The 24,176-nt window shown below is 37.3% G+C and overlaps 2 protein-coding genes across 2 annotated transcripts in view; one reads left to right on the top strand and one right to left on the bottom strand.

The window, feature by feature from the left end:
• The window catches only part of INSYN2B (inhibitory synaptic factor family member 2B), a 33,047-nt gene extending 13,586 nt beyond the window's left edge, over window positions 1–19,461 (bottom strand). The window contains exon 1 of the mRNA XM_054079777.1: window positions 19,268–19,461. The gene's annotated coding sequence lies outside the window, so the exon portion shown is untranslated. The remainder of the gene's footprint in view (window positions 1–19,267) is intronic.
• DOCK2 (dedicator of cytokinesis 2) overlaps window positions 1–24,176 on the top strand; it is a 174,246-nt gene that overhangs the window by 86,523 nt on the left and 63,547 nt on the right. The window contains exons 28-29 of the mRNA XM_054079776.1: window positions 20,300–20,398; window positions 22,147–22,241. Of these exons, the coding sequence (XP_053935751.1) occupies window positions 20,300–20,398; window positions 22,147–22,241 (194 nt within the window). The remainder of the gene's footprint in view (window positions 1–20,299; window positions 20,399–22,146; window positions 22,242–24,176) is intronic.

The following is a 24,176-nucleotide window of genomic DNA, read 5'->3' as shown; positions in this document are numbered from 1 at the left end:
AGATTTTCTTCACAGTACCTCAGGTACTTTAATGTACTTTAATGTTTAAAAAGGTTCGTGCATTTATTGGGTTAGAGCTCAAGGCTTAATTTAAAAATGGCAATATTCTGAAATGGCAAGATTTTAATGTTCAGAAGACTTATACAGTATCTTCCTGACAGCTTAGTTAGACCCTCTAAAGTACATTGCTTTTTCCTTGCCTTTTGAACATATAATATAAGCAGTGTCTGATGAACAGAGACACTCACCAGCTTTATGCATGAACGTTAACGTGAAACTGTAGTCTAATTATTTTCCAATCACATCTTTTTTTCAACTTGCAAATGTACAAAACTTCTCGAGGATGTCAGAGAATCAAACGAGACTCGAATTCTTCATTTTATGAATCTGACATTCAGAGGCAGCATATGGTGATCCAGGTATTTATTACTAGCAAAAAACATAGAGCAAGGGCAGTGTGACACGCAGAGAGTGGTTTAATATGTGAATCTTAATGGTTTCGCAGTGTTTTCTTCCAGAATCTCATTGGCACTGAAACAAAAAGATTTTCTCTTTTGAAAAGAACCTTTAAGACTAGAAGGAAGAAGTTTTAGGGATCAGGTTTTAAAAAGGAAATGGATGGCAATGTACTGAAAATTACAGGTGGACTGCAAGGAAGCTTCAGAAGGGAGTATTTTCAGCTGAAAATTGCTGAAAGATAGAGAGCCTTTAAAGCAAAAATAATCCCCAAAAGTGCAAATTGACAGCTTATTATGATACACAGGAAAAAGCTGGCAGAGAAAAAGAAAGATGAAGCTATCGAGGGTTATTTTTAAATGGCCTCTGTGTAACAGGTCAAACGCTGATCACCACGGGCTATCTTATTGCTTTGGGTTCCACAGAATAAAGCAAAATGCTCTTTCTGAGGGTAAATGGGTTTATTATAAGAGATTAGAATAATTTTGTGTACCAATAATTTTTGGTATCTGCAGATTTCTGCAGTGCACAGGTTGTCCTGTGTAGTATTCTTTCCTTAGTTATTATTGGCCAGGACTCAGAATATCCCATTCTGGTGGTGTGCACTGCCACACAAGTTCTGTGTATGTTTCTGTACTTGCTCGGATATTCCCTGGAAGGTATTATAGGATTTTATTTCTGAGTAATATTAGAGTAAGATTTGAGTATTACTTTAGGTTGGTGAGAGTGAGTAGAGAAGATGCTGTGATATTTTCGGCAGCATCAAAATGGACATTGCTAATCAAGTTTTAGGAATAAAGCATTGTGTGGCTTAGCTGTACTTTGATAGAGGTGATGGAATGCCATTCCACATGAAGTGCTGAAGATGCGCTGAAAGATAAAATCATTATGATCTTGTTTCTGAATATATTGTATTCAGAACCACAGTACTTGAAATTCCTTTATTCTGCTCTAATAAAAACACAAGTTCAACCATTGCCTTTTAAAGAGGTGATACATTCCATTGGCTATTTCAGAACAAAAGGCTTCGGGGCTTAGAAAACACTTCTGTCTCGTTTATTTTGGAGCACATATTTGAAACTGTTAATATCAAATTCACTGTCAGAAGACAAGATGTAATATATACTTTCCTTTTAAGTGAATGCATTCAGTCACGTAAATATATAGTAGACAAGTTGGATTTTGTGTTTTTTCCCCCCAGTGTTAGTTTGCTAAGACAAGTGTACTTTAAACTGAGAAATTTCTCTTGATGAAATGCTTGAGTGCCTACAAGGAGATGGAAATTATCCAATGTGACAGGTTGGTGAGCTGGAAAGTGTCCAAATAGCTGGTTCATGACATAAAATTTCAGTACTTTTTCTCATACAAGTCTGCTATTCTCCTGTCTCCTTGGTAGAAGTACTTGATGCTTCTCTGAGTATGCATATGTACTACGTTTTAGATTATCCTAAATATATATTTGCAGGCTTTATAAAATGTTAATCTGTCTATATATGTATAGGTAGATATAATTCTTTAGGTGGCCTGTGTGTGGGCAGATACGCGCATTTGTGTGCGTATGAGAGCAAGCACAGCGCTTTGCAGGCCTTTGCAGTTTGATTACAGATGTATTTGTTTGTGAAACTTACCCTTTGAACTTTTTCTTCTACTAGTTAAAACAACTCTGCCTGTTTTACCAACCAAAGTGAATATTTTTCCTCAGCAACAGACTGAAAAGCTACAATTTTCATGATTCCTGTGGTGACAGTTTGCCATTCCCCACTACTTCTGTGCGCCTTTTTGAGTAGATCGCTATAGGAAATGTATGCCATTGATTTAATATGTGTGGTTTGAGACGTTTGTTCTGCTTTCCCCTACTGTACCTGACACTCTTGAGCCCTGGCTACTTCAGCTGCTTATATATAAACAAGAGAGTCTTCTCCATGTATTGGGGAGAGGGGAGAGCTTAGAGTTAATTTATTTTTTTTCAATTATTTCTTCTTGCTAGTCTCTTATCTCTTTGTTATTTCAGTCCTGGTTCATCGTGTATGTTGGTTTTTCCAGTGTAATATCAACACTAACTAGAAGTAGCAACATCTGGTGATCACCTGTGTTTATTGACTGAGTTTTGGGGATTGTTAACTCGGAATCTTTGTGCAGGTGAAGAAAAAGATCACAAGTGTGGTTTTACTCCCTTGGACTTCGAAGGTTCACTTTCTTTCATAATATGTGTGCAGAATTCCATTTTTCTTTATCATTTTTGACACTCATGTTTATTTCTGAGCATTGACATTCTGCATCTTTCCTAGACAGAAGGTGAATTGGCCAACACTATCTCAAGCGTCCTATGATTATTCTGTAAAAAATCCCTATCATCCCACAGGATCTTGTTTGCTATCCTCAGCACAACAAAAAGTCATTGACTTTGTTGTTATTTCATTACAGATTTCACTTTTCCTTTCGGTGCTTGGCTCATGCTAGTATTTTCAGGAATTCTTTCAATACAGGTATCTTATGCACAGATTTGTAGCATTCCTTATGTTCCTATGTTGGCTCTAACATGCAGCAGTAACTTTTACCTTTCAAAATGCATCACAGTGTAGTTAAGTAAGTATCCTCCTGCACAGAGGATGGGATAAAAATCAAGGCCCAGACTATGATTCTCTGGTTTCTGTCATACCGATTCGTACAAATAGAAACCATTCATTTCCTTATTGGATTTATTTTTCTTCCTGTGAGTAAAGCTCATTTTAGGAAAAAGAAACATAATCTTTGCTTAGACTTCTGTACTCTGAACATGAGTTTTTTGTCCTTATTTGTGAGCTGCAGAACTCTTCGTTTTAAATATATATACTCTTCTCAAACTGAAATTCAGACACTGATATTGCATGCTTTGTTAGGTTTTGGTCATTAATGAAAGGTTACGAGGATGGCTGACTGCCCTTGAGAAAGATGGCCGTGCAGCGTGCAGAAAGACTTTAAGTATATAATGGGAAGAATTTTGCCATCTTTAACGAAGTTCTCACATTTTACAGAACACTCCTGCTTTATTGCTGTGCTGCTGGATTTTGGCAGCATCGTAATAAAATTCACATGTTTTCCTTCAGTAACTATATAGAATGCCTAGTAACATGACACCATCTGCCCCAAACGGTCATTTTTCATTGTATTTATGAATAGTTATTGGTCAATATAATATATCACTTGATTATTGAAGACAATTTTACTATTTCTAACTAAGCCGCTCAATACAGCAGTGCACTCTAGGTGGGAATATAGGAATCCTGGGTAAAATCCTAATAGTAGACACTGCGATTCCATGGACAGTATGTGAGCCTCTGCATTGACAGCAGAGTTAAAGCCTGACTGAGAGGTATAACATAATATCTTTCTGCAGAGCTGCCAGCTGACCTAAAAGTATGATTTACAGGTCAAAATCATTGCTCAATGAACCTATGGAGGATATTATAAGAACAAATGTGAGTTGTCCTCTCGTGTGCGGTGAGAAGACCAGGAGCATAGTAGCGGTAAAAAGAGGAATCGAGCATTAGGCTTGGATGGACAACAAGGGGGAGAGAAATGTCTTTGTTCTGTGACTCTGCTATTATTCTTGTTAGTTAAAATAGATGTGCAAACTGTAGCGAGAGTGAGCACTGTTATTCTGAAGAAGAGTATTATGTATTTTGTGTGTAGGCTTAGATGCTTTGATATTCTGGTCAGAGTTGTTCTGAATTTTTGAAGTAAGTTGTTTCGTCAGGTGTTTTTAAAAGTACAGCTGTATTTACTCTGTGTCCATTCGTGTCTCGGTATTTGATGGAGAGTTTCTTCTGTTTCTGTCATCTTGGAAGGTTCATAATACGTTCTCTGTATTGAATTTGTTGAGTGAATAGGACAAGAAGACTTTGGGGATAATACTGCTTTGGTACATAAAGAGCTGTTTCCGTTTTAAACTAGAGATATGTGGGAGGTAGCTAAGAGACTTGAATTTCAGGGAGGAAGATTATATCTATCCTAAACTATTTATGAACAGAATCTTTCTGAAGACTGACTTTTGCACTTGAGTTGTTTTCATCATTATGGTATTTATTTACTTTCAAAAACCAAATTTTGGGTGTACTTGCTGCAGCCCCTTTGATTTCAGTTGGTGTCTGCATTCTGTTTTTCAATTAATTTATTACTTCAGAACAAGAAGGAGGATGTGCCCAAAACGAATCCAAAAACATTTAGCGGTTTGCTGTGCTGCAGCTGTACATAATGCCTTGTAAGCATCATGTTTTCAGTTGTGATTCTTCAGGATCTCCATAACTTAATGCTTTTTTTGCCACGTCAGTACGTGGGAGTACTCAGTCAATGTAAGGAGTCAGCTGCTACTGTCACATATCACAAACCTTTTGGGTATATTGGGAGACAATGAGAGAAGGAGCCTTGCCAGGTTCCTGCTAAAATACGTTTTCCAATGGCTTCTGGGTTTGCTACAGAAATATTGAAACCCATGAGGAAAGACTGTGCCAGATCTCATCATGGCAATGCGACTGGAATTTAAAATTTACATCTTGAGGCTTTTTCACCTGTATTCCTTTGGGCCAGTAAATGGCATCGGGAATGCAAGTGGCGGTGTCTTTTGTCAGCATGGGATGTGTTTTCTGTACTTAGCTGAATACACCTTGCTGTGGCTCCTTCCAACTACTGCTTTTGAGAAAGTGTGGGGGAATTGAATTGTGGCAGTTTGGAGATCGTGTTACAAAAAATTGGCTGACAGTAACCGCTGGAGAGACTGAAATTATGCTGATTGGCTTTGGCAGAATGTATGTAGAGGATAACATTTCCCATCAGCTCCCTGTTGTGGTACTAAAAGCTGTAGGTGGAGTAAGAATGTAGGTTGAGATATAATGAGCTGAGGACTCCTCTGAGAAAATCTGATATCAGTTATGAACATGGCTCCTTTTCAATATCAGAGGAATCTTTTCTCAGGTGTTATCGTTCTGCAGTGTAGCCTACTAGGACAGTCTCTGGTATTGGCATATCTTTCCTTTGAACTTTTGCATTTGCAAAGACAAGCAGTAATATATAATTGTCAATAAGGTCGATAGCTGGATTGTTGTATGAATTCTGTCTCATTCAGTCCTTAACCTGTCATGACACAGAATTACCGGTTTGTTAGGGGGACTGGTGAAAAGAATGAGCAAGAAATCTCTGTTTATTATGAGTTCCTACTGTCTGAGAAGTAATTTTACTTCAAAATACATCAACCTAGTGGTGTTGGAGAGTTCAATGACATGTATTTTGGGGAATTACAATTCAATACATGAGAATTACATGGCAGCCAAGTCTTTGGGCATGCTTATTCTCTTCCTTTAGCTTTGCATTTGTGAATTTTAGGTCTATATCATATTGTCCATGATGCAGGCATTGGGGAACATCAACATACAGATTGATAAGTCTTAAAGGAATTTATTGAAAACACAATACTTAGTATCCTGACTGGCTATTTATTTTAACAGCCCAACAGCTTGGTGTTCTAATCAACAATGGGACGTTACAGCACAGGTATATTTTGCTTTGCTTGCATCTGATCTCTTGCGCAGTGATTCTCTTTCAGTCCATGAGAAAGGCTGCAGCTTTAGTTTCTTTGATGAGCATTCTAAAGGCAATGTTTTTCAGTCTGGTGCACCACCTTATCCATAATTGTCTGCTAGTTTATTCTGTTATTTTCTAGACCACTTCTGTCCTGAGTACTTGAACACTTTGTGGTTTAATGTTGCTTGTGAGGTGCAACGATTATTATGCAGGGTAGTTGCCTTTGAAATTGGATCGTAGCACCGTTATTGCCTGTCTGCCTTCTCTAAAAGTAGAGGGGAAGTTGCTTTTCAAAAGCATTGCTCTTTGTGAGGGGAAGATTTGAAAAAAGCCCGCTTCAGTTTGTTATAGGCAGCCTGAAAAATTATGTAGCCTTTCAAGTGCTCTTTTTTTTGCACCACTCCCAATATTAGGAGCGCCAGGCACTGGATGGAAGATTCTCTGCAGCTCATTCTTTGACAGAGATTCCAGTTCAAAGTAAGAGCATTATTGCCATGTGTAGCATTATTGTCATATGTTTATGGCTAAATATTCTTCCTTCTTTAAAGCAACAGAACAACAAATCAGTCAAATCTCGTCTCACTGGGTCAGACAAACAAAAAAAAAAACCCTCAAACCAATTCAAATAATTTTATTAATTTTTTTCCTTTTTATATTATAGTTGCTGAATTAAGACAGGTTCTGAGAGTTTATAATTGTCTCAGAACTAACAGGTACTGAGAATGCATGACCATGGAGTGTTAAAAACAAACAACTAACTTCGTCCCTTGATATTTAGAAAGCAAATGCGCTCATCTTCTTTATTCAAAGCTTGTTTATTTGTCAGTGCAGAAGGCTGGAAAAGGTGTTAGTTATATAGCGACTGGACGCTCAGGTGGAACCCAAATGTGCTTGATGATTGAGGGTGAGATCTTAAGAATATTCCAAAACAGGAGGAAAAATTCAGGGTTTCTATCAGCGTTGTATCTCTGTGAACTAATTGCTTTGCTATATTCAGCTCCTAAACTTGATATTATTCTCTATCTCTTATTATTAGTTAGAAAAGAAGTATAGGTAAGCATTTCACTGTCCTGTTGGGGAAGATGATGCTTAACCCTGTAACCCTGTTGGGTTTAATATGACAGAACACAAAGGAAGATAGCATCTTTCTTAAACCATCTGCTAGTGTGGTCACTAAATGAAAGATGAAGATCTGTGAACTCACCAAGGACTCTGAACCTTACTGAAGTAATTAACTGCAAGTGTGGCTTCAGTGGGCAACAAGAGCAAATGTCCCTGAGATGTCTAGGGCATATTTCTTTGCCTTTTCTCATGTCAATTATTTCTTAATATTTGTATGTTGTAACTCGTTTTCTAACTTTTATACATTCAAATTTTAATTTTAGCTAGTAAAATTATTATAGAGTCAGAGAAATAAATAGTTGGTAGACATCTCCCACAAATCTGCACTGTCCTAAGCTGTGTGGCACTTGCTTGTCTTTCAGTGTTGGGTTCTTTATTGTTCAGTCTTTACTCAGGGTGGCATTTTGAATAAACCCAGAAGGTGTAAGCAGGAATTGCAATAAGCGTAACTGCGTGGAAATGAGTATCCTTTAAAAAATGTATTTTGAAATTAGTTTACTGCGGGTGAAGGCAGTAAACTTGAAAGGGAGATGGAATGCATGTAGTAGGCTCCAGATATTAACACAAGTCCTTTTCCTCGTATGTTGTGAAATATGTGAAATCTTGAAAAAGTAATATATAAACTAAGCACAATAGTAAATGCATGTGCCTTAAAAACACTTTCTCTCTGCCTTTTTAAGCAGAAGAATAAGGAATGGCTCATGTAAATGAGTATTTTACATGATTGTAATATCTCAAATGTGTTGGGGAAGAAGAGAACAGCAATCTCTGCTCTTTAGTGGCAATGTAATATGTAATACGGCCTTCCTGCTCCAGTGTCCCTGGAACAAAGAACAACTGTCTTGGTTTTTGTATTCCTGCAATGTTCTCCCGGGATCTGTTATTGTGATGTCAGTAATTTTATAGAAGTCATTTCCTTTCTTAATTATGCTGTACAAGCAGTACATCGCCAGTACATTATTGTTGCAAAATTGTACTGGTTTTTATTTTAAACAATAATTTCATTGTAAAAGGTCACCTGGGGAATAGCTTCAGGTTTAACTTCGGGAAGTAGCAGACTGATTCAATGGAAATTTTGCAATTTATTCCTGTATTATTAAGAAGATGTAAACCATAAGGAATGTAGGTACTGTTTGTCTCATTTCAGACATCACTGGACACGCCGTTTTCCCAGTGTTTCCCAGGTTTAGTAGAAGAAGGAACACAACGACTACCTTACCACAAAGTTGAGCATGGCAGGCAGCCTAGGATCTGTTAGGGAAGCTTGGCTTCCCTTACATTGGTTTAGCAAAAATGATTAGGTATGCTTTGCAGTTTTTTCCCCTTTTTTTTGCTTTGTAATATTTAGGAAAAAACACCAAACACCAAAATATTGATAGAACCTGCAAAAATGTTACTGTGTGTAATCTCTCAATATTGCCATGTTATTCTTCTTGCTATAAGCCCAGAAAAAGCTTTATAAGGCAGGAATGTAAGGCTGTCTAACTGGCAGCCTACAGGCACGTATATCCTTGTATAACAGGCATGACCTAGTTAGGTTGGAATATCCTCTCCTTTTCCTTTTTGTTCTAAATTTCACATGGTGATAGAGATGTTTGTGTTCCCAGTTTTTGGTTCCTGAAAGAAAAATAACTGGAAAATAATTGGATTCACTTATTTATGGCTGGCGCAGTTATTACACTTTCTCTATCTGTTACCAGACTGTGAAGACCTATGTTCCTACGTTTTTCGTGTCCCCATGGTAATACGTAGGCTTGTGCATTAGGTTGTTTTCTCCTTTGTCTTGTCTTGAAATGCTGATGTGCTCCCAACCTGAAGAGCCAGCAGCAGAGACACACGTTTGAACAAGGGTTAGGTTGGGGGTTTTTGAGCTGCTAACATTGGCTGGTCTCAACTACCCTGCCAGCCCATTGTCAATACCCTAAACGTTTGTTTCCTTCAGTTTCTTTGCCACTGAAGAACCTCTTCCCTACACAGTGCTGTGAAATCCTCCCTAATATGTTCTTGAGTGCAATAGAATGTGACTTCTTTTTCTCTCTCCACCAAAATCCTGGTGACTGTATTATTGGTTTCCTGTTTCCATGCTTGGTTACTCTGTTCTTCCAGAGCATCTGTGACTTGAGCTGAACAACCTGCTAAGTCCGACTTAATGTCCTGGAACTGTCTAATTGCAGCACGATCATTTAGATTTTTATGATAATCTGGAAGGCGTAAGGGAGCTCCGCTACTATTCCCGTATTTCATATTTGCTCCTTCTCTATTGGCTTATTCATTTGGTGTCATATTGATGCCATATAAAGAATATTTTTTGCTCTTCTCCTTTGGTTGTAAACTCATTTCTGTCTTTGCATTTTTTCAGTAAATGATTTGTTATTAGTTGCTATAATGATTTAAGTATTCAAATGATTGTTGTAATTCGCAATCTCTGAGGTCAGGACATTGTACCAAGGAAAGACCAAATAAGTCACTTTTGTCTTAGATCACTACAGTACCGTTTGAAAAAAGGTAAATATCCGTGGTACGGTAGTTAATGCTTTTTTGCAACGTGTTTTCTAAGTACAAGACATTCTGTGGGAAAGACTATGCAGCATCTTTATAAGAAAAGGTACTCTATGCTACTGAATTCCTGGCATTAAGCTCTGCAATTTAGTAAGTTCTAGTTTGAGCTAGAAAATAGTAGTAGTATCCTTTAAAATAAATAAAATGAGCAGAACAAGTTACTTTTCTTTTTCTTAATAAAACATGCCTTGAAAATTGATAAGGATCTGAATGGGAAATTTAATTCTGGTCCCCTTTGAAGTTAACAGCATGAGAATCACCCCTAGTTTTCCAAACTCTTTACTTAAATATTGTCAGGTTGCAACCGTAATTCTGAGGGCTCTCTCTGAACTGGAACTGCACAATAGGTCGCAAGATGCAGGTTTAGCAATCTGTAATTTACCATTCAGCTCAAGGGGTTTATGCTAAGTTAAATCAATAAAGAATTTGCTTATAAAACATAACACAATGATATTGTCAAAAGGCTATTTCTTTTAAAATACCTTGAAAATTCTTTTGAATCTGTGGTGGTAAAACGTCTACCAGATACTCATTCTGTCCTTCAGCTCTATAGCGGTGATTGCTTAATAAATTCATTGCTAGAAATGTCAAAACATGACTTACTCCATAAACAGGTCATTTTGTATCATTTCAATGGACTGTTTTAATAAGGATGATTCTATGTACCGTGATCTCATCAGTTTTTTTGAGCAGTTTCATACTTCTGAAACTGCTATTAAATCTAATAGCATTAATATATGTGGAGGTGTAGGTTGCAACAGTTTCAATCATAATCTTTTTTCTGTGTTGTTAGATAGATACTGATGCTCCCACACATCCTGAATTGCATCGACTAATCATAAAAATAATAGTCTTAAGACTTTTTAGGAGATACATACACTAATATCAAAGGCACGATAAGTTATACTTTTCGTATTTGCCATTTCTCTGGCATTCTGACTCATGGATTGAGCCTGCTTGTGTAGAATTTTCTGATTTTGTTTGTTTTCTGCTAGGTGTGCAGTCCCCAACATGTATCTACACTCATTATTTCTGTTTGCTGCATTCAGGAGAAGGTGTTAGCACCTTAGTTTGTCAGCAAGACAATCTATTGAGTTGAAATTCCAGTTTAGTGATTAGGAAAAATGAAAGAAAAACCCCACTCCCTGTAAATAGCCCTGAATATTTTGGCAGTACAGCAACATAAAGAAATATGATTGAGAGGTAAGGAGGAATTTCTTCACCATGAGAGCGGTGAGGCCCTGGCCCAGGCTGCCCAGGGAAGCTGTGGCTGCCCCATCCCTGGAGGGGTTCAAGGCCAGGTTGGATGGGCCTTGGGCAGCCTGAGCCAGTGGGAGGTGTCCCTGCCCATGGCAGAAGGGTTGGAACTGGATGGGCTTTAAGGACCCTTCCAACCCAAACTATTCGATGATTCTCTGTTGCCTATAGTTGTCATCCTCTGAAGCAGTTCATGTGGTTAGGTGGCACAGGACCACAGAATCTTTTGATATTCATAAGAGCTGTTGTAATACAGTGCTGTTATATGCGTATTCAACATCTTTGCTGAAGGGGATCTGTGTTTGGGGTTTGTTTTGTGACACGAATTTCAGGATGAGGGCACAGTTTTGTCCGAAGGATTTAATACCAAGGTAGCACAGGTATCGCCTTTGAGCATGGGCCTGTGTGCAGCAAAAATCAAAGCACTAATACGAGAAGTAACGGCTTTGTCATACACTTGGGTGACAGTTTTTTTCTGCTTTGCTTAGTGTGGAATGAGGGGAGAAGAGAGATGGGAAAAATGCATGTGAACTGAGTGGCCCAGGAGAGACAGTTCAATCTTTTCCTATTGCAGTTTCAGGATTTAGAAGCTCCTAGATTGCTGTCATTGAGCAACTAAGCGACAGTCATCCTACTGGTGGAGAATAAGTGTATTCCCCAGTTTAGTTATTCAAAGGAACTTCTATTCCAATCTTCATCCTTGTTTTCTGTTAAAGTCATAATAAATCCAGCTCTTGTAGGACTGCTGCAAAGGGATTAAAGGAGCATTCCTTGTTCTGCCGGAGCCCAAGTATAGGACGTTGGTGTGACACAATCCCTCCAGAACAGATGGGCACGTGCCCAGATTATTGGTGTAGCCAATGTTGTTTTGGTAAAGTTCTCTCTATTATCACAGTTTCAGCATTCTTTCTAACACGAAGTGCCACCCCTGAGATGTCCCAGTCGATTTTGTTTCTGTTATGGAACCTCAGAAACACAGAGCCACGCAGTGCTGGTTAGGCAGCGGCGTGCAGAATATCCAGCAGAAGGTCCTTCTATAATTTTTGCTGGTTTTCCTTCCGTGTTAGAATGTGTTCCCATGGGGTTTTCTGCCTTCACTGACTGTTCCTTATGGTTTGTACTAATTAACTTCCCCAAGATTCAATATGGAAGACTCTCTGTCTTAGAAAGATGGGGGATTTTTTGCTATGAACTTATTTTTTTTAACCAGTTACTCTACTAACCATCCTCCAAAAATTTCCTCCATTTTTAGAAATAGAGCTATTACATAAAAACCAAACCCCTAATATAAACTTATCTTGGATATAATGTAAATATTTTTCATATTGCACATACAAAATAAAACCGTTCAACCATTCCTTATTGCTTCTTTGGTTTTACTTCAAAACGAATGTATGATTTCTGTGCACTTTGTTTTCATTGCGGCAAAGTAAAGCAACTTGACAGGATGATATGGAGTTCATGGAACACCTTTCCATAGCCTGGCTGCCTTGTAAAGCTGTATAGTATTTTATCCTGCATAGGAGTGATACAGTTAGAAAATTATATGAAATTGTATGCCTGCTGTGTTACAGAAACCAAGATTTATGTCAGTACAGCATCTTTCCATGATGGGAAAGTCCACGTTTCTGCAGACTGTGGATGCATTTTACATCATCATGTGTTGATGTAGTATGAATTGTTTTTAAACTCTCTGGGTGTATTGATATTTATACTGGAGCTGCTGTGTATGTGCATGCTTGAATCTATTTCAATTCTTTTCTTTTCCTGTGCTGTACCTGTGAAGAAGCGAAAGGAACTTGATTCTAATGAGAGTCCCTTTGCAATGGTAATGTTGGTAGGCACTGGTGTTACCAGGGCAGCTTCAGGGCAACTGCCTCTCCTTCCTCATTTATTTCAACTGTTTTGTTACCAGAATCCTGTGGATCCTAGTGAAAGGTTCAGGATGGTTTTGGATTTATTTTTTCTTTTTTATTTTGGTGCCGTTTCATATTCCCACTGTAGCGGTCCTGGAAAGACCTCTTTATAAACATTTGTGTAATTTACTGAAGAACAAATTTACTGGAAATTTACTTTAAAGGAAAGCATTAAAAGGTCTCCTGGCTGTAGCCAACGTTTGTTTGCAGGAAATGTTGAATATGTCTTTTGTTTGCCCTTCCCTGCCTCCACAGACCAGAATAGACTGTAGTTAACTTTCAACCCACAAGAACAGTAGTCAAAACAATTTCAAAATATAGAGGTAAAGAGAAATGATTATTCTTTTTAAAAAAGCTATAAATGCAACAGTAGCTGATTAACTCTTGTAATTTCCAGTGTGGTTTCATTGTTCATTTTACAGAATTGAACAAACTGTTGGAGTAGCTGTACTGTGTTCTTAATGTGGAAGGTGACAAATGACAATTGGAACTGCCAAGTTAAAAATGCTTTGGCATTGGTGTACATTTAAAACATCGGGGAAAAGTACCAGGCTCCTCACGTACAAGTTCATCTCGTTGCTACAGCTTGCTAAAAAAGGAGTCGTGTTTTAATATGAACTTAATTTTAATATCTCAGCAACTTGGATCTTATGGCTCTCTTAGCTCTAAGTGAAAGGGCAGACTCTAACCTAGCAGGAGGGTTATCAGGAGGTTATCAGCTGCTGGTTGTAATCTCAGCGTAAGAAACGGCTGCATAGTGCCGTTTGTAAATGTTTCAATAATCTATTGCATCGAATTTGGCAAAACAAACATTTATTCTTCCACAAGCATCTCTGGTACTAAACAGAGTTAAAGGCTTTTTCATGAATATCTTCAGGATTTGGTGGGATTTTGATGGCCTGATGAGAAGAAGACTGTGTAGTTTTGGAAGCTCAAGTGCAGCTGTCCTATTGCTCAAAAAGAGGTTTCTGTTATTTAATCCTAAACTTCCATTTCAGGTAGATTTCTTAGTGCAGCGGATGATATCTGTTGGAAATGTATTTTCATTTGGCCTTATTTTCTCCATATGATCAATTTAAAAGCAAAGGGAAAGTTTCTGGAGCTATATGACTTTCAGCAGTTTTAAGCAGAACTATTATTATGAGGCTTTGTTTTAGCCATTCACAAATATATTGTATTATCCTCATCTCTGATCATGCAGCTGAAGTTTAATTTAATTTTTCTGTATTCAGTGAGTGCAGCTGTAAATGAACAAAATCAATTAAAGGGTGACTTAGTTCTGGGAAAAAGGAGGTGGCTCTGTTTAATTGTAAGGGAGTGAATCAGCCACCAAGACATTCATTTTCACAATATGTGTAAATTCAAATTATATGGCTTAGAAATAAAAGATATTACTGCACTTTAATGAATTTAAATTTCTTCTTTTGCCTTTTTTCTTTTCTACCCAGTTGCTGATCTCCCTTACAGACAGTGTGCTTTGCTTTGCTTTGTTTTGTTAGTCCTGTGTTGTTGGCAATTTCCACTGGTTTTTTTCTGTTCTTAAGTACTGCTCCTGTGGGGAAGGGACTCATCCCAGCCCTTGTATCACTTCCTTCAAGTCTCCAGTTTGGTTTCCAGTCCTTTTGAATGCAGGAGACTGGCTGAGCTTTACCACAATAAATCATAGAATAGTTTGGGTTGGAAGGGACCTTAAAGATCATCCAGTTCCAACCCCCCTGCCATGGGCAGGGACACCTCCCATTGGATCGGGCTGACAAAAGAAACTGAGGATAATACTTTTAATCTTGTTCTTTGCTTGTATTTCATTTGTGTGCTGTTGTTTCTGTGGAATACTGACAGCATTGTCTTTAACGTAGGACATAGTGCATTGGGACCCTTGGTAGAACAAGCCATGCTTTGCCAACTTGACCAACCATCTGGTTTAGTGGCCATAGGGAGATGGAATAACACTTCAAATAAGAAATAAGCAGCCTGACAGCACTGGGATAGTTGGGATTCTTGGGGATATCTTGTGTACCAGGGCAGGACGTTTCTTCTGGTCTATGAGACCAGTCTGGAAACTAGCTGCAGTAATTGTGGCGAAGTAATTGGTGGATTTCAGAGATTCCTGAAGGCAAGGATGGACTATTTCATCTGACACAGCAAAGCTGAGTTTGGGAGTGTTGGAGCAGTGGTTAAGTGAGGAGGTAAAACAACTGATTTTGTGGGTGACCGGGCTCTGGACAAGCTAGTTCAATTTGCAAGCATTGATTGCTCCTTCCAAATGATTGCCTTCTTACTTTAGAATAAAAAACAGTTATCCATAATTTATTGGTACATACACCTTGAAGACGAACACAATGTTAATATTCTGGAAAAAGGAGTGCGTTCCACAACTGTGTTTGAGCATAGATTTAAGCACAAGTTAAATAAATTACCACAGAGTTTTCATTCTAACCAGAAGACCATAGTGGAAATTCCGGAGTGGGTTTACGGCACAAAACCAACGAGGAAACCAAACCCAGCAGGAGCAAGAACAATGCAAAGAATGGAAAAACAATCTTATTATTGGGCTATTGCTGGGAAATCAACACAAAGTTAAAAATGAATACATAATAATAAATGACAAATGAGATATTTTAACCAAAAACACGATACTTTTGTCACACTATAAACCATTGTCTTACTGGGTTTTTTTGAGGTCTGAATAAGTCTTAAATGGACATATTTTGTCCATCTTAAATGGACATATCTTGACATTGCCTTGATTGTCTAACTTGTAACTTTAAATCTTACAGAGCAACTGCTATTGCTATGACACTCTGATATAAAATTGTCCTATTTTTTTCTATGGGATGGTCTGCTGGTTTTCTAGTTGTGATCTTTTTAGCTAAATGATATGAATGTAAAGAAAGCAGTATAACAAGCTAAATCAGCCCAGCATGTTTTCAGTCAGAAATCAAAAGCTGTCAAGTGAGATGTGAAAACAGGATACCCAAGCTTGTGGTCAGTCAGCTATAAAAGACAAGACAGAAACAATGAACTGTATGAATGTATAAATGGAAAAACAATACTTCAGGTCTAGTAAGAGTAGATTTATCTGTTATTGTAAATTAAATATTAGTAAGATGCTCTTATTGACAAGCTATAAGGCTGTGTGTGCTAGGAGCTATTTCCTATTTCAGACGTGCTCTATGCATCTGATGAATGCTCGAGGTTGTTGCATAGCAGCCTATTCTAATATTTAACTTTTAGCACTTTTATAGCTAGGAACAGTACAGTTTAGCTCAGCAGATGCACTGGCAGTGACATTTATTTCTGGAGAAGAAACAGGACTGCTTCAGCAGGTCACTTCAAATTCTGCTCATTTTTTCCTTTTAGAGCTGTGTTTTTCAGTGTTTGCATAGTAAGATCAGTATGTTTGTGTCTCCTCTGTGTATGCCCCAGTTCTCAAGGCTTAGTGTGTATTTTTTTTTTTGAGGAACTGTGACTTCAAACCGCTGTGGTTCTTTGAGTTATCGCTGAGCATCTTCCATAATTTTCTGATAATCATGTCATCTTGAGCTCATGACACTACTCAGGTGTGATGAGTCAATAATTCTGTGAACATAGGGTATCAGGAGGCATTCTTGGTTATGTGCCTGTGCTACAACATAAATATTGATGATTTTAATGTTAAATTGAAACAGTTGATTCATTAGCTTAGAATTAGAATTAGAATTCCTTGACCTGCAGAAATTCTCAGTCACCCTTTTTATGTGGACTATGTTTACAATTACTGCCACCAACATATGATGAGTTTTGGAACTACTGGGTTAACCTCAAAGGGAGTTCAGGATTAAACTTAATTTATGTAGTAGAGTTGTTTCATACACTGCAAAAATGTTGGGTCTTCTGGATAAGCTTCTGTGCCCAATACAAAAACACTGCATTAATCAAATGTAAACCATCAACAGTGAATATAGGGTTACAGGTCGTGAGGCTGGTGGTACATAGAGGAGACTTCTTCGTTTATGTTAACTGTGAGGAAAAGTGAAATGACTACTTAAAACACCCAGTATTCTTCGAAAAGGGGGATATAAAAATAATGACATTGTCTTTGGCCTTCAGAAGTCTTTGAATTATTAGGAATTATTTGTTTTTTGGTTTTCTCTACTTTTTAATCATTTATATTTGCTTACATATTGAAAAGCAGGCTCTAAGTTGGTGAAGCATTCTATTAATGAGGATAAATGTTACTAAAATGCTTACATGAGATAAATATCCTCCTTCATCCTTCCAGGAGTACACCTGCATGAAGATTACCCACCCTACAGTCACTGAAATAGTTCTGCTAGATTAGACCAAGTGCAGCTTCACTTTACATAATTTCTTTTGCTGTTTGTTTTTTCCAGTGCATTTGCTTTATTTTTTATTGCTGTGCTAGTATTATTTGAAGTTACTACGGCAACATATCACCATCTGCTATTATAAACTATGCTGGGATTTCGTTGCTAGGTGTTGAAGTTTGTCATCTTACTCACATGACCCTAATGTTTTTCAGTTGTTTCTTTTCGTGTGCATGTTGCATCCACAGTTAATATGCACTTTGACACCAGCGGAAAAAGATTCTTTCCCCTTGACCTTAGAAAGTCCTATTTGTTTTGCAGAATATGTTTATGATCCTGTCTGATATACTTGGTATATACTCAACCAAATCAGCTTTTCTTTTGCATTAGCCACTATTTTGTAATGTTTATACTAAAGCTATCCAGCATTATAATAATTTTAATTAGTTATTAATTCTGCATTTATTAAGTGGGCAAGGAGTTTGTGTTTCATGAGACATTATCTCCTCTGTCATTTTATTTGACTACCTGCTCGTGTTCCTGCTGCTGATAGAAGTGCAATGTTCATACTATTGATTTCCTTATTTCTTTACCCGTTTTTGAAAGGCTGTCAGCCCACTGATTAATTAAAAAATCGGAATTCAGTTCTATTTCTGTTCCACCTTCTTTTACATTTAAATGGAAATGAATGTTACGCTGAAAAACATGCATTTCATTATATCTCTTTGTAGTAATGTAGCGTTGTTTCTGTTAGTTTTTCTGTTAGTATTCTTTTATCAGTGAAGTGTTTACCTTGATACACTTATTTCTTATACATTTGACCTAATTGTAATCAACCTGTTCTGCTGTAATTCACAGGATAAATCCTAACAAGCCTCAGCACAGCTAAAGTGACTTGTTAGGATTGTTTCTTAAGAACTTCTCTGCCACAACTTGTTTTATTCTCTTCAATCCCTGTGTACAATGCTGACTTAATGTAACAAATGTTTGAATCATTAACTTTACGCGATTGTGTTTGAGTCTGAATTTCTTTTGTCCATCTACTGAGTATGCATTCTGCATTCGGAGTGTAACAGATCATTTTTGTGCAGAACTTGCTCTATTTTCAAGCAGTTCGTGCTCCATGCTCATTCTAGTAAGAGGTACTTAAACAGCATAGAGGAAATTCAGTGAACACATAGAAATATTTGCAGCTTTGATCACAGCTCTCTGTAGTCCTGTATTGCACTTAAGTTCTGCCGGTGAGGATGGTGATGAAGGGCGCATGAGTACTTCAAAGACCTGAGGCTGCATCTGAGAACCAAATCCTTGTTGCTGACATTTGGGGATTAGGAGGGAGGGGCAACTTTTACCCTATAAAGAAGCCGACAGTTAATTTCTAAGAGTTGAGATTGTTGGCAAGAAAATTATTAAAGCCCTAACAGTGTGTGTTTTCCTGTTTTACAGTTACATGGAAACGATGGAGGAAGTTTTTGTAGCAAAACTAGCTGTACTGTCACCTTCCTTTTCATGTATCACTCAGTCCCACCGGTTTGGTGCCCGGTACCGGCCAGCAATATGTGATCTTTTCAATACTCAAGCCATATCGTCTGTTAATTTTAAAATCATCATACACAGTTACTAAAAATAGGCATTTATGCTCTACCGTTGTCACAGATATAGCTAGACATATTTTAGAAGTTGGTTTCAATAAAAGAAATAACCTTCAAGTCTTTATGCCTTTAAGAAACATAATAAATCTATTCAATGCTTCTGAAGAAATGCTGCTTATTTCAAGAAGTGATCATTTAACATCAGTATAGGAAGGCATTCTGTGGTAAATGTTTAACTGCTAAAAATACAAGCTATTTTCATGTACAATTCTCTAACTTCAGCCAGTAATTTTTTTTTTTTTCAAAATCAAGGCATCAGAAGAAAAACCCCATGCAATTTCATTACTGAAAGCTTTGCAATTCACTATCACTTTCAGCTATACATTTAACATCACAGAAAAGATTCATCTGATCCGTAACTCTCAAAGTGAACTACTAGAGCAGGAAAATCAGTATTTCTTTTTAGAAGAGCATCAGTACCCGAGAGCACACAATTCCTTACCTGAAAGCTTTAGGTTTACCTGCAGAAAATGTGTCTTCTTAATCTTAAAAAGTAGGCAAGCCTCTCACTTGCGCTAATATACTCCAAAATAAGGTGAAATAGGTCCTTTATATTGTCATTTTCACCGTTTATGTGCAAGAAGTGCGTTGAGTCCGTTCACGTAGGAATAAATAAATAAAAAAAGGCAGCACAAACTGAACAGCAGCTCACATATGAAAGTAAAAGACCTCTAGTGGCCATAACGTGAAATTAAGAAGGCTTCTCTTCTCTGAGGGGTAGACAAAATGGTTGGGTATGATAAACTGCAGCTGATATTTTGGTATCGTGTACCTTTGTTGCCTTTTTGATATAACAGTAGTATAAAGTGAATTAGAAGTATAAAGCAGATCTGACCAGGTGGAAATTAAATTCTGGTCAGAAAGGCTCAGGAGTCCCTTTTATCAATTTTTAATGAGTTTGATGAGAAGGTCTAAATAAATTTAGGAAATTATTTTGCAGGCTCATCTGCTTTATAGTCTCGAATTTTAATAAAGTTAAAGCAGTTAAAGCAGTCTTGCTTTTAAAACAATAAGTAAAACTTCACCAAATTGCAAGACATCAATAAGCAGGGTTTTTCCCTGTCTTAAAGGAAAACTGCAAATAATTAAGCTCACTATTACTGCATGAGAGAGAAGTGGCTTTGTGACTTTCAGTAAATTCCAGTGAAAGCCTAGGATTATACGTCATTTTATATCTTTTACTATTTCTGCTTTAGAAATTGAGAAATTTTCCTTCTGAGATGTTTGAGAAGTTTTGCGAGATGAAAGTAACAGTATTTCTGCAGAAGTTTAAGTAGATGTTCTAAAACTCTATAAAACACATAGAGAATGTAAAAAATGTCCTTTCTTGCAGTATTTCTCCCTATGAATAACCTGTGTTTCCAGAAAATGTTGATGCTAATATATTTTCTTCCTGTGAATTCCTAATGGAAAGCATATAATCCAATATCTTAAGTAATCTGCGTGTGTTGAGTTCTCTCTGGTTTTCTTTCAGAGTCATTTTGTGGCATGCATGACAGCTATCTTGAACCAGATGAACAACCAGCATTATTCAGTTTACATTGAAACGTTCCAGACAAGTTCAGAACTAGTGGTGAGTACAAAGTAATCACGGAGCTGATAAATAATTTCAAGTATTTGATTTCTCATGAAAAAGATCTAGTATTCTTTTGGATTGTCGTGTCTGGCTCTTCTTAGAGTAAAGTCTGTTTCTCTCTGTTTTCTGCCTTTATGTCATTGTGTAGCCTCCTTCTTTTCTTCCACCGGTGACCTTGGGTGATACTGTAATCAGGAATTTGGAGGATATTAATGTTGCTGTTGTTCACCCTAGCACTGAGGTGGTAATATAATAATCAGGAGTAAGTAATGGCATCTTTGTGTTACACTGTTCTGAGGAGGAAAAAAAAAAACAACAAAACAACAAAAAGCAACAAAACCAGCCCTTAACTGATTTAACCCTCACTCCCCACTTTGCCAGCGGTGACCCATTTCCACTTTTCATTTTCACTTTTGAGTCTACTCCTGATCCAGATAATGTTGTATGCTAAAAGCCGTAAATGCCTTATTAATGCAATCCATTATTTTATGCCAGTTGTTTCTGGCATAATTCAGTGATACGTGGGGTATATTCTAGCTTGTACCAGTGGTCACTGTGTTCTAGAAGGTTTCTATCTGTCCTTTTATACTCCTGACATAACTCTGAAATATGCCTGGGTATTGGCAAAGGTTTTGATTACACCATCTACAGTTAGTCCATGGAGGCAATATTTTCAAGATTTGTCTTTTTTCCTTTCTTTTTTCAAGTCAGAGTGGTGCCATAACACAAATACTAACAAATCAAACCTTGAGTCACTTTTGCAATTTTTCATGTGCTTTAGTTCAGCTGAAAATACAGCAGTATTTTAACATAATTTCAGCTTCCAAGCAGATCAGGTTCTTGGTCCTGGGAGTTTTAGTAGTCCTTAAACTACTTCAACAGTTTTGCAGAAGAAAAAAAAATTAATAAAAAGACAATATATTAATATGGTCAATGGATTTTGCTCTTTGGAAAGGCAACGCTTTGTTGTCTTCTCATTTTTTTCCCATCCCGCAAGTATATGGCAGTGAAGATGACAAAGATTTATTTTCAAATAATGCCATTGAGAGATATCGTTCACTTGGTTCTCTGTAAGTAATATGACAAGAAGTAGTCCAAACTTGGCAGAGAGTGCTTGTGAGGTTTTGGTAACAGATGATGACATTTCAACTTGCCAATCCTGCAGACTTCGAGGTCACTTGCTTAGAAGTTCAAGGGTAAAACCACATATGTGTGCTCTACGTGAAGTAGACCTGAAAAGATTGTATTCATTTTGTTTAAGTTCACTATACAAAGATCTCTAAATACTTCTAGGAAAAGAAATAGTGCTTGCTTTTTCTCAAAAACTTAATGTCACCACCTTCAATTTTTAATTGAGAATACTAAATTTGGATTAAATGGACTAAGCAAAAAATGGCATGTTTTTCAAGTCTATTAATTCTTTATGCTTAGTGAGACTGTTTTGTTAATTAATAAGAAAATTCAACAACTATATTCCAAAGTACTATAACTTTTTCTTGGCATTCATTTATGGCTTTTCTTTTCTTAAGAAATTAATACAATGACTTTTGGCTTTCACTCGGAATCCAAGACTGCTCTTTTACAGGACTTCAGGTCCAATCTCAGGTTTACTGATATCACCAGGAATTTTTCCATTGACTTCACTGGGAGCAGAGTGGAGCCTTTATCTTCATTCTTTAATCACCATAGGAACTCTTTAACTTTGCGTTACAGAGTCACAGACTTATTGCGTTTTGTTTTTCTAGGACTTCTTGATGGAAACGTTCATAATGTTCAAAGATCTCATTGGAAAGAATGTTTATCCTTCAGACTGGATGGCAATGAGCATGGTGCAGAACAGGTAAAACGGGGCTGGAGGATCAGTGCTTATGTTCCACATGCATGTGAAAAGTGAACTTGTTTCGTATCCTTCGTATACAGAAAATGTTTTTCTGTATAGTTTGCAACATTCCGGTTTGGTGAATGCCAATGAGGTCACCATATGAAGTAATTTACTGACAATACTTTAAATAGCTAGCTGCCTCTGCTCTAAGTCCACTTAGAATGAAAAGGGGGGAAAAAGTTTTATTTAACAGTGTGTTCTCCATGTTGACAGTCAGCAGAAGCCAACTGATAAAAGACTTGTTGAATCTTAAACGTACAATTTCTGCAGAGGGTTAGAATTTCCTCACTAACAGGTCTGCAAGCTCGTAGTGATGCGAGGGTTATCAAACACAATTTTTTTTATAAAATTATATGGTTGCTTGGGTTGCTAAAGGGTCAGATGATAAAGACCAAATCTTTGATCACAGTGCAGGCTGGATCCGTGATACTTACTGTATCATTGAGGAAATGTGTTATTATATTACAGAACATTTGGGGTTTCATCATGATTGGTTACTTTAAACTCAAGTACTCTGCCTTGGTAGACAAAGAAGGCATCTGAACAAAAGTTTGTATAATCAAATTTCCTATGCCTCCCTGTTGTTTGCTCTGTGAGAGCTTGTTGAGTACTGTTATATTATAAAATTGACTGAAGGAAATATCTTGTGGGCATAAGCTGTGCCGATGACACACAGTTACCCACAGCTATAATCTATCCAGTCTGGAATCACCATAAATGACGGGGAGGACAAACGAAGCTCAGCCTGACCTCTGCTCAGCCACAGGACCACTGCTGTCTTGATGTCAGGATTACAAGTAGTGTTACTGAAATTTCACATCATAAAGATTTTGCTACCACCTGAGCTCTTTTAAATCTATCATTTCCATATCATGTGATACTGAATTGGAAAGGAAAGAGAGGTGATCTTTGTGCACCTCCACTGTTGATAATGGATTTAGACAGCTGGCTTAGGCCAGTGTATCACGGGTTCCTTCAGCTTATCCTTGAAATATTGCTTGTTTGAAGAAGGAAATGTTCTTCCCTTGACGTGTGTGTTGTTTTTTATTATGGGCATCAGTTAGAAATGAGTGGTTTCTGCAACGAGGAACGGCCAGTATGTAGGGCACAGACAGGCTACGTGAGGATTCATTTCCTAATAATGGTTCATAGCCATTCTGACATGTACTGACTTTTCTTTTTGTGTCTCTAGTCTGCAAAAGAGGAAAGCAAGGGAGAGTTGGACTAAAAATGCAGAGTAAAACAGATAGCTGCTCTAAGAAAATTAAGTTGATTCAGTCTGCTTACTTCTTTAAATTGTAGGTGAGGAAGATTTTCCTCAAAATTTGAATACAGAGTTTTTACAAGCAGCTGCATATGTAAAAGAAATCTAACGAAAGAGTAGCTGTGAGCATGTGACCACCTTACCTTTTAGATTTATTTCTTTTTTATTTACTGGGTTTCCTGCTTTTTGTACTTAGTGGAAATCATGGCTAAAAATCTCATTGAAAGAGATCTGGATTTGGGGAAGAAAATTCACTTAATTTGCCTTTTTATTTGTGTGCTACTTATTGCGTCTCCTGCTTCTTCTCAAAGAAATGCTTTGAGCTTATATGCTGGATTGGAAATGAATAGGCTTTCCTTTTATTTGAGAAAGACTTCTGTTGGCAAGGTGGATTTTAGTTTTGTAGAAACAGCAGTACATTCATTTGTGGTACTGTGCATTTCTTGATAATGCCTCCCAGTGACTCTGAACTTTGTGGGACAATGTGGTCGAGGCAGGCTTTGTAGCTCTATACCTTGTCCTGCATTGGGCAAGTCAAAGTAAAACATATAAAGAAAGAAGTCAGCATTAAAAATATGTTTAGCAGCTATTTAACAGTGTTTCTGTAAACACATGGCTTATCTAAATTG

The sequence above is a fragment of the Cuculus canorus genome, chromosome 14 (genome assembly GCF_017976375.1).
Source record: "Cuculus canorus isolate bCucCan1 chromosome 14, bCucCan1.pri, whole genome shotgun sequence".
NCBI classification, from domain to species: domain Eukaryota; kingdom Metazoa; phylum Chordata; class Aves; order Cuculiformes; family Cuculidae; genus Cuculus; species Cuculus canorus.
The sequence above is the reverse complement of the archived record's forward strand: the minus strand, read 5'-3'. Positions and strand labels throughout refer to the sequence as shown.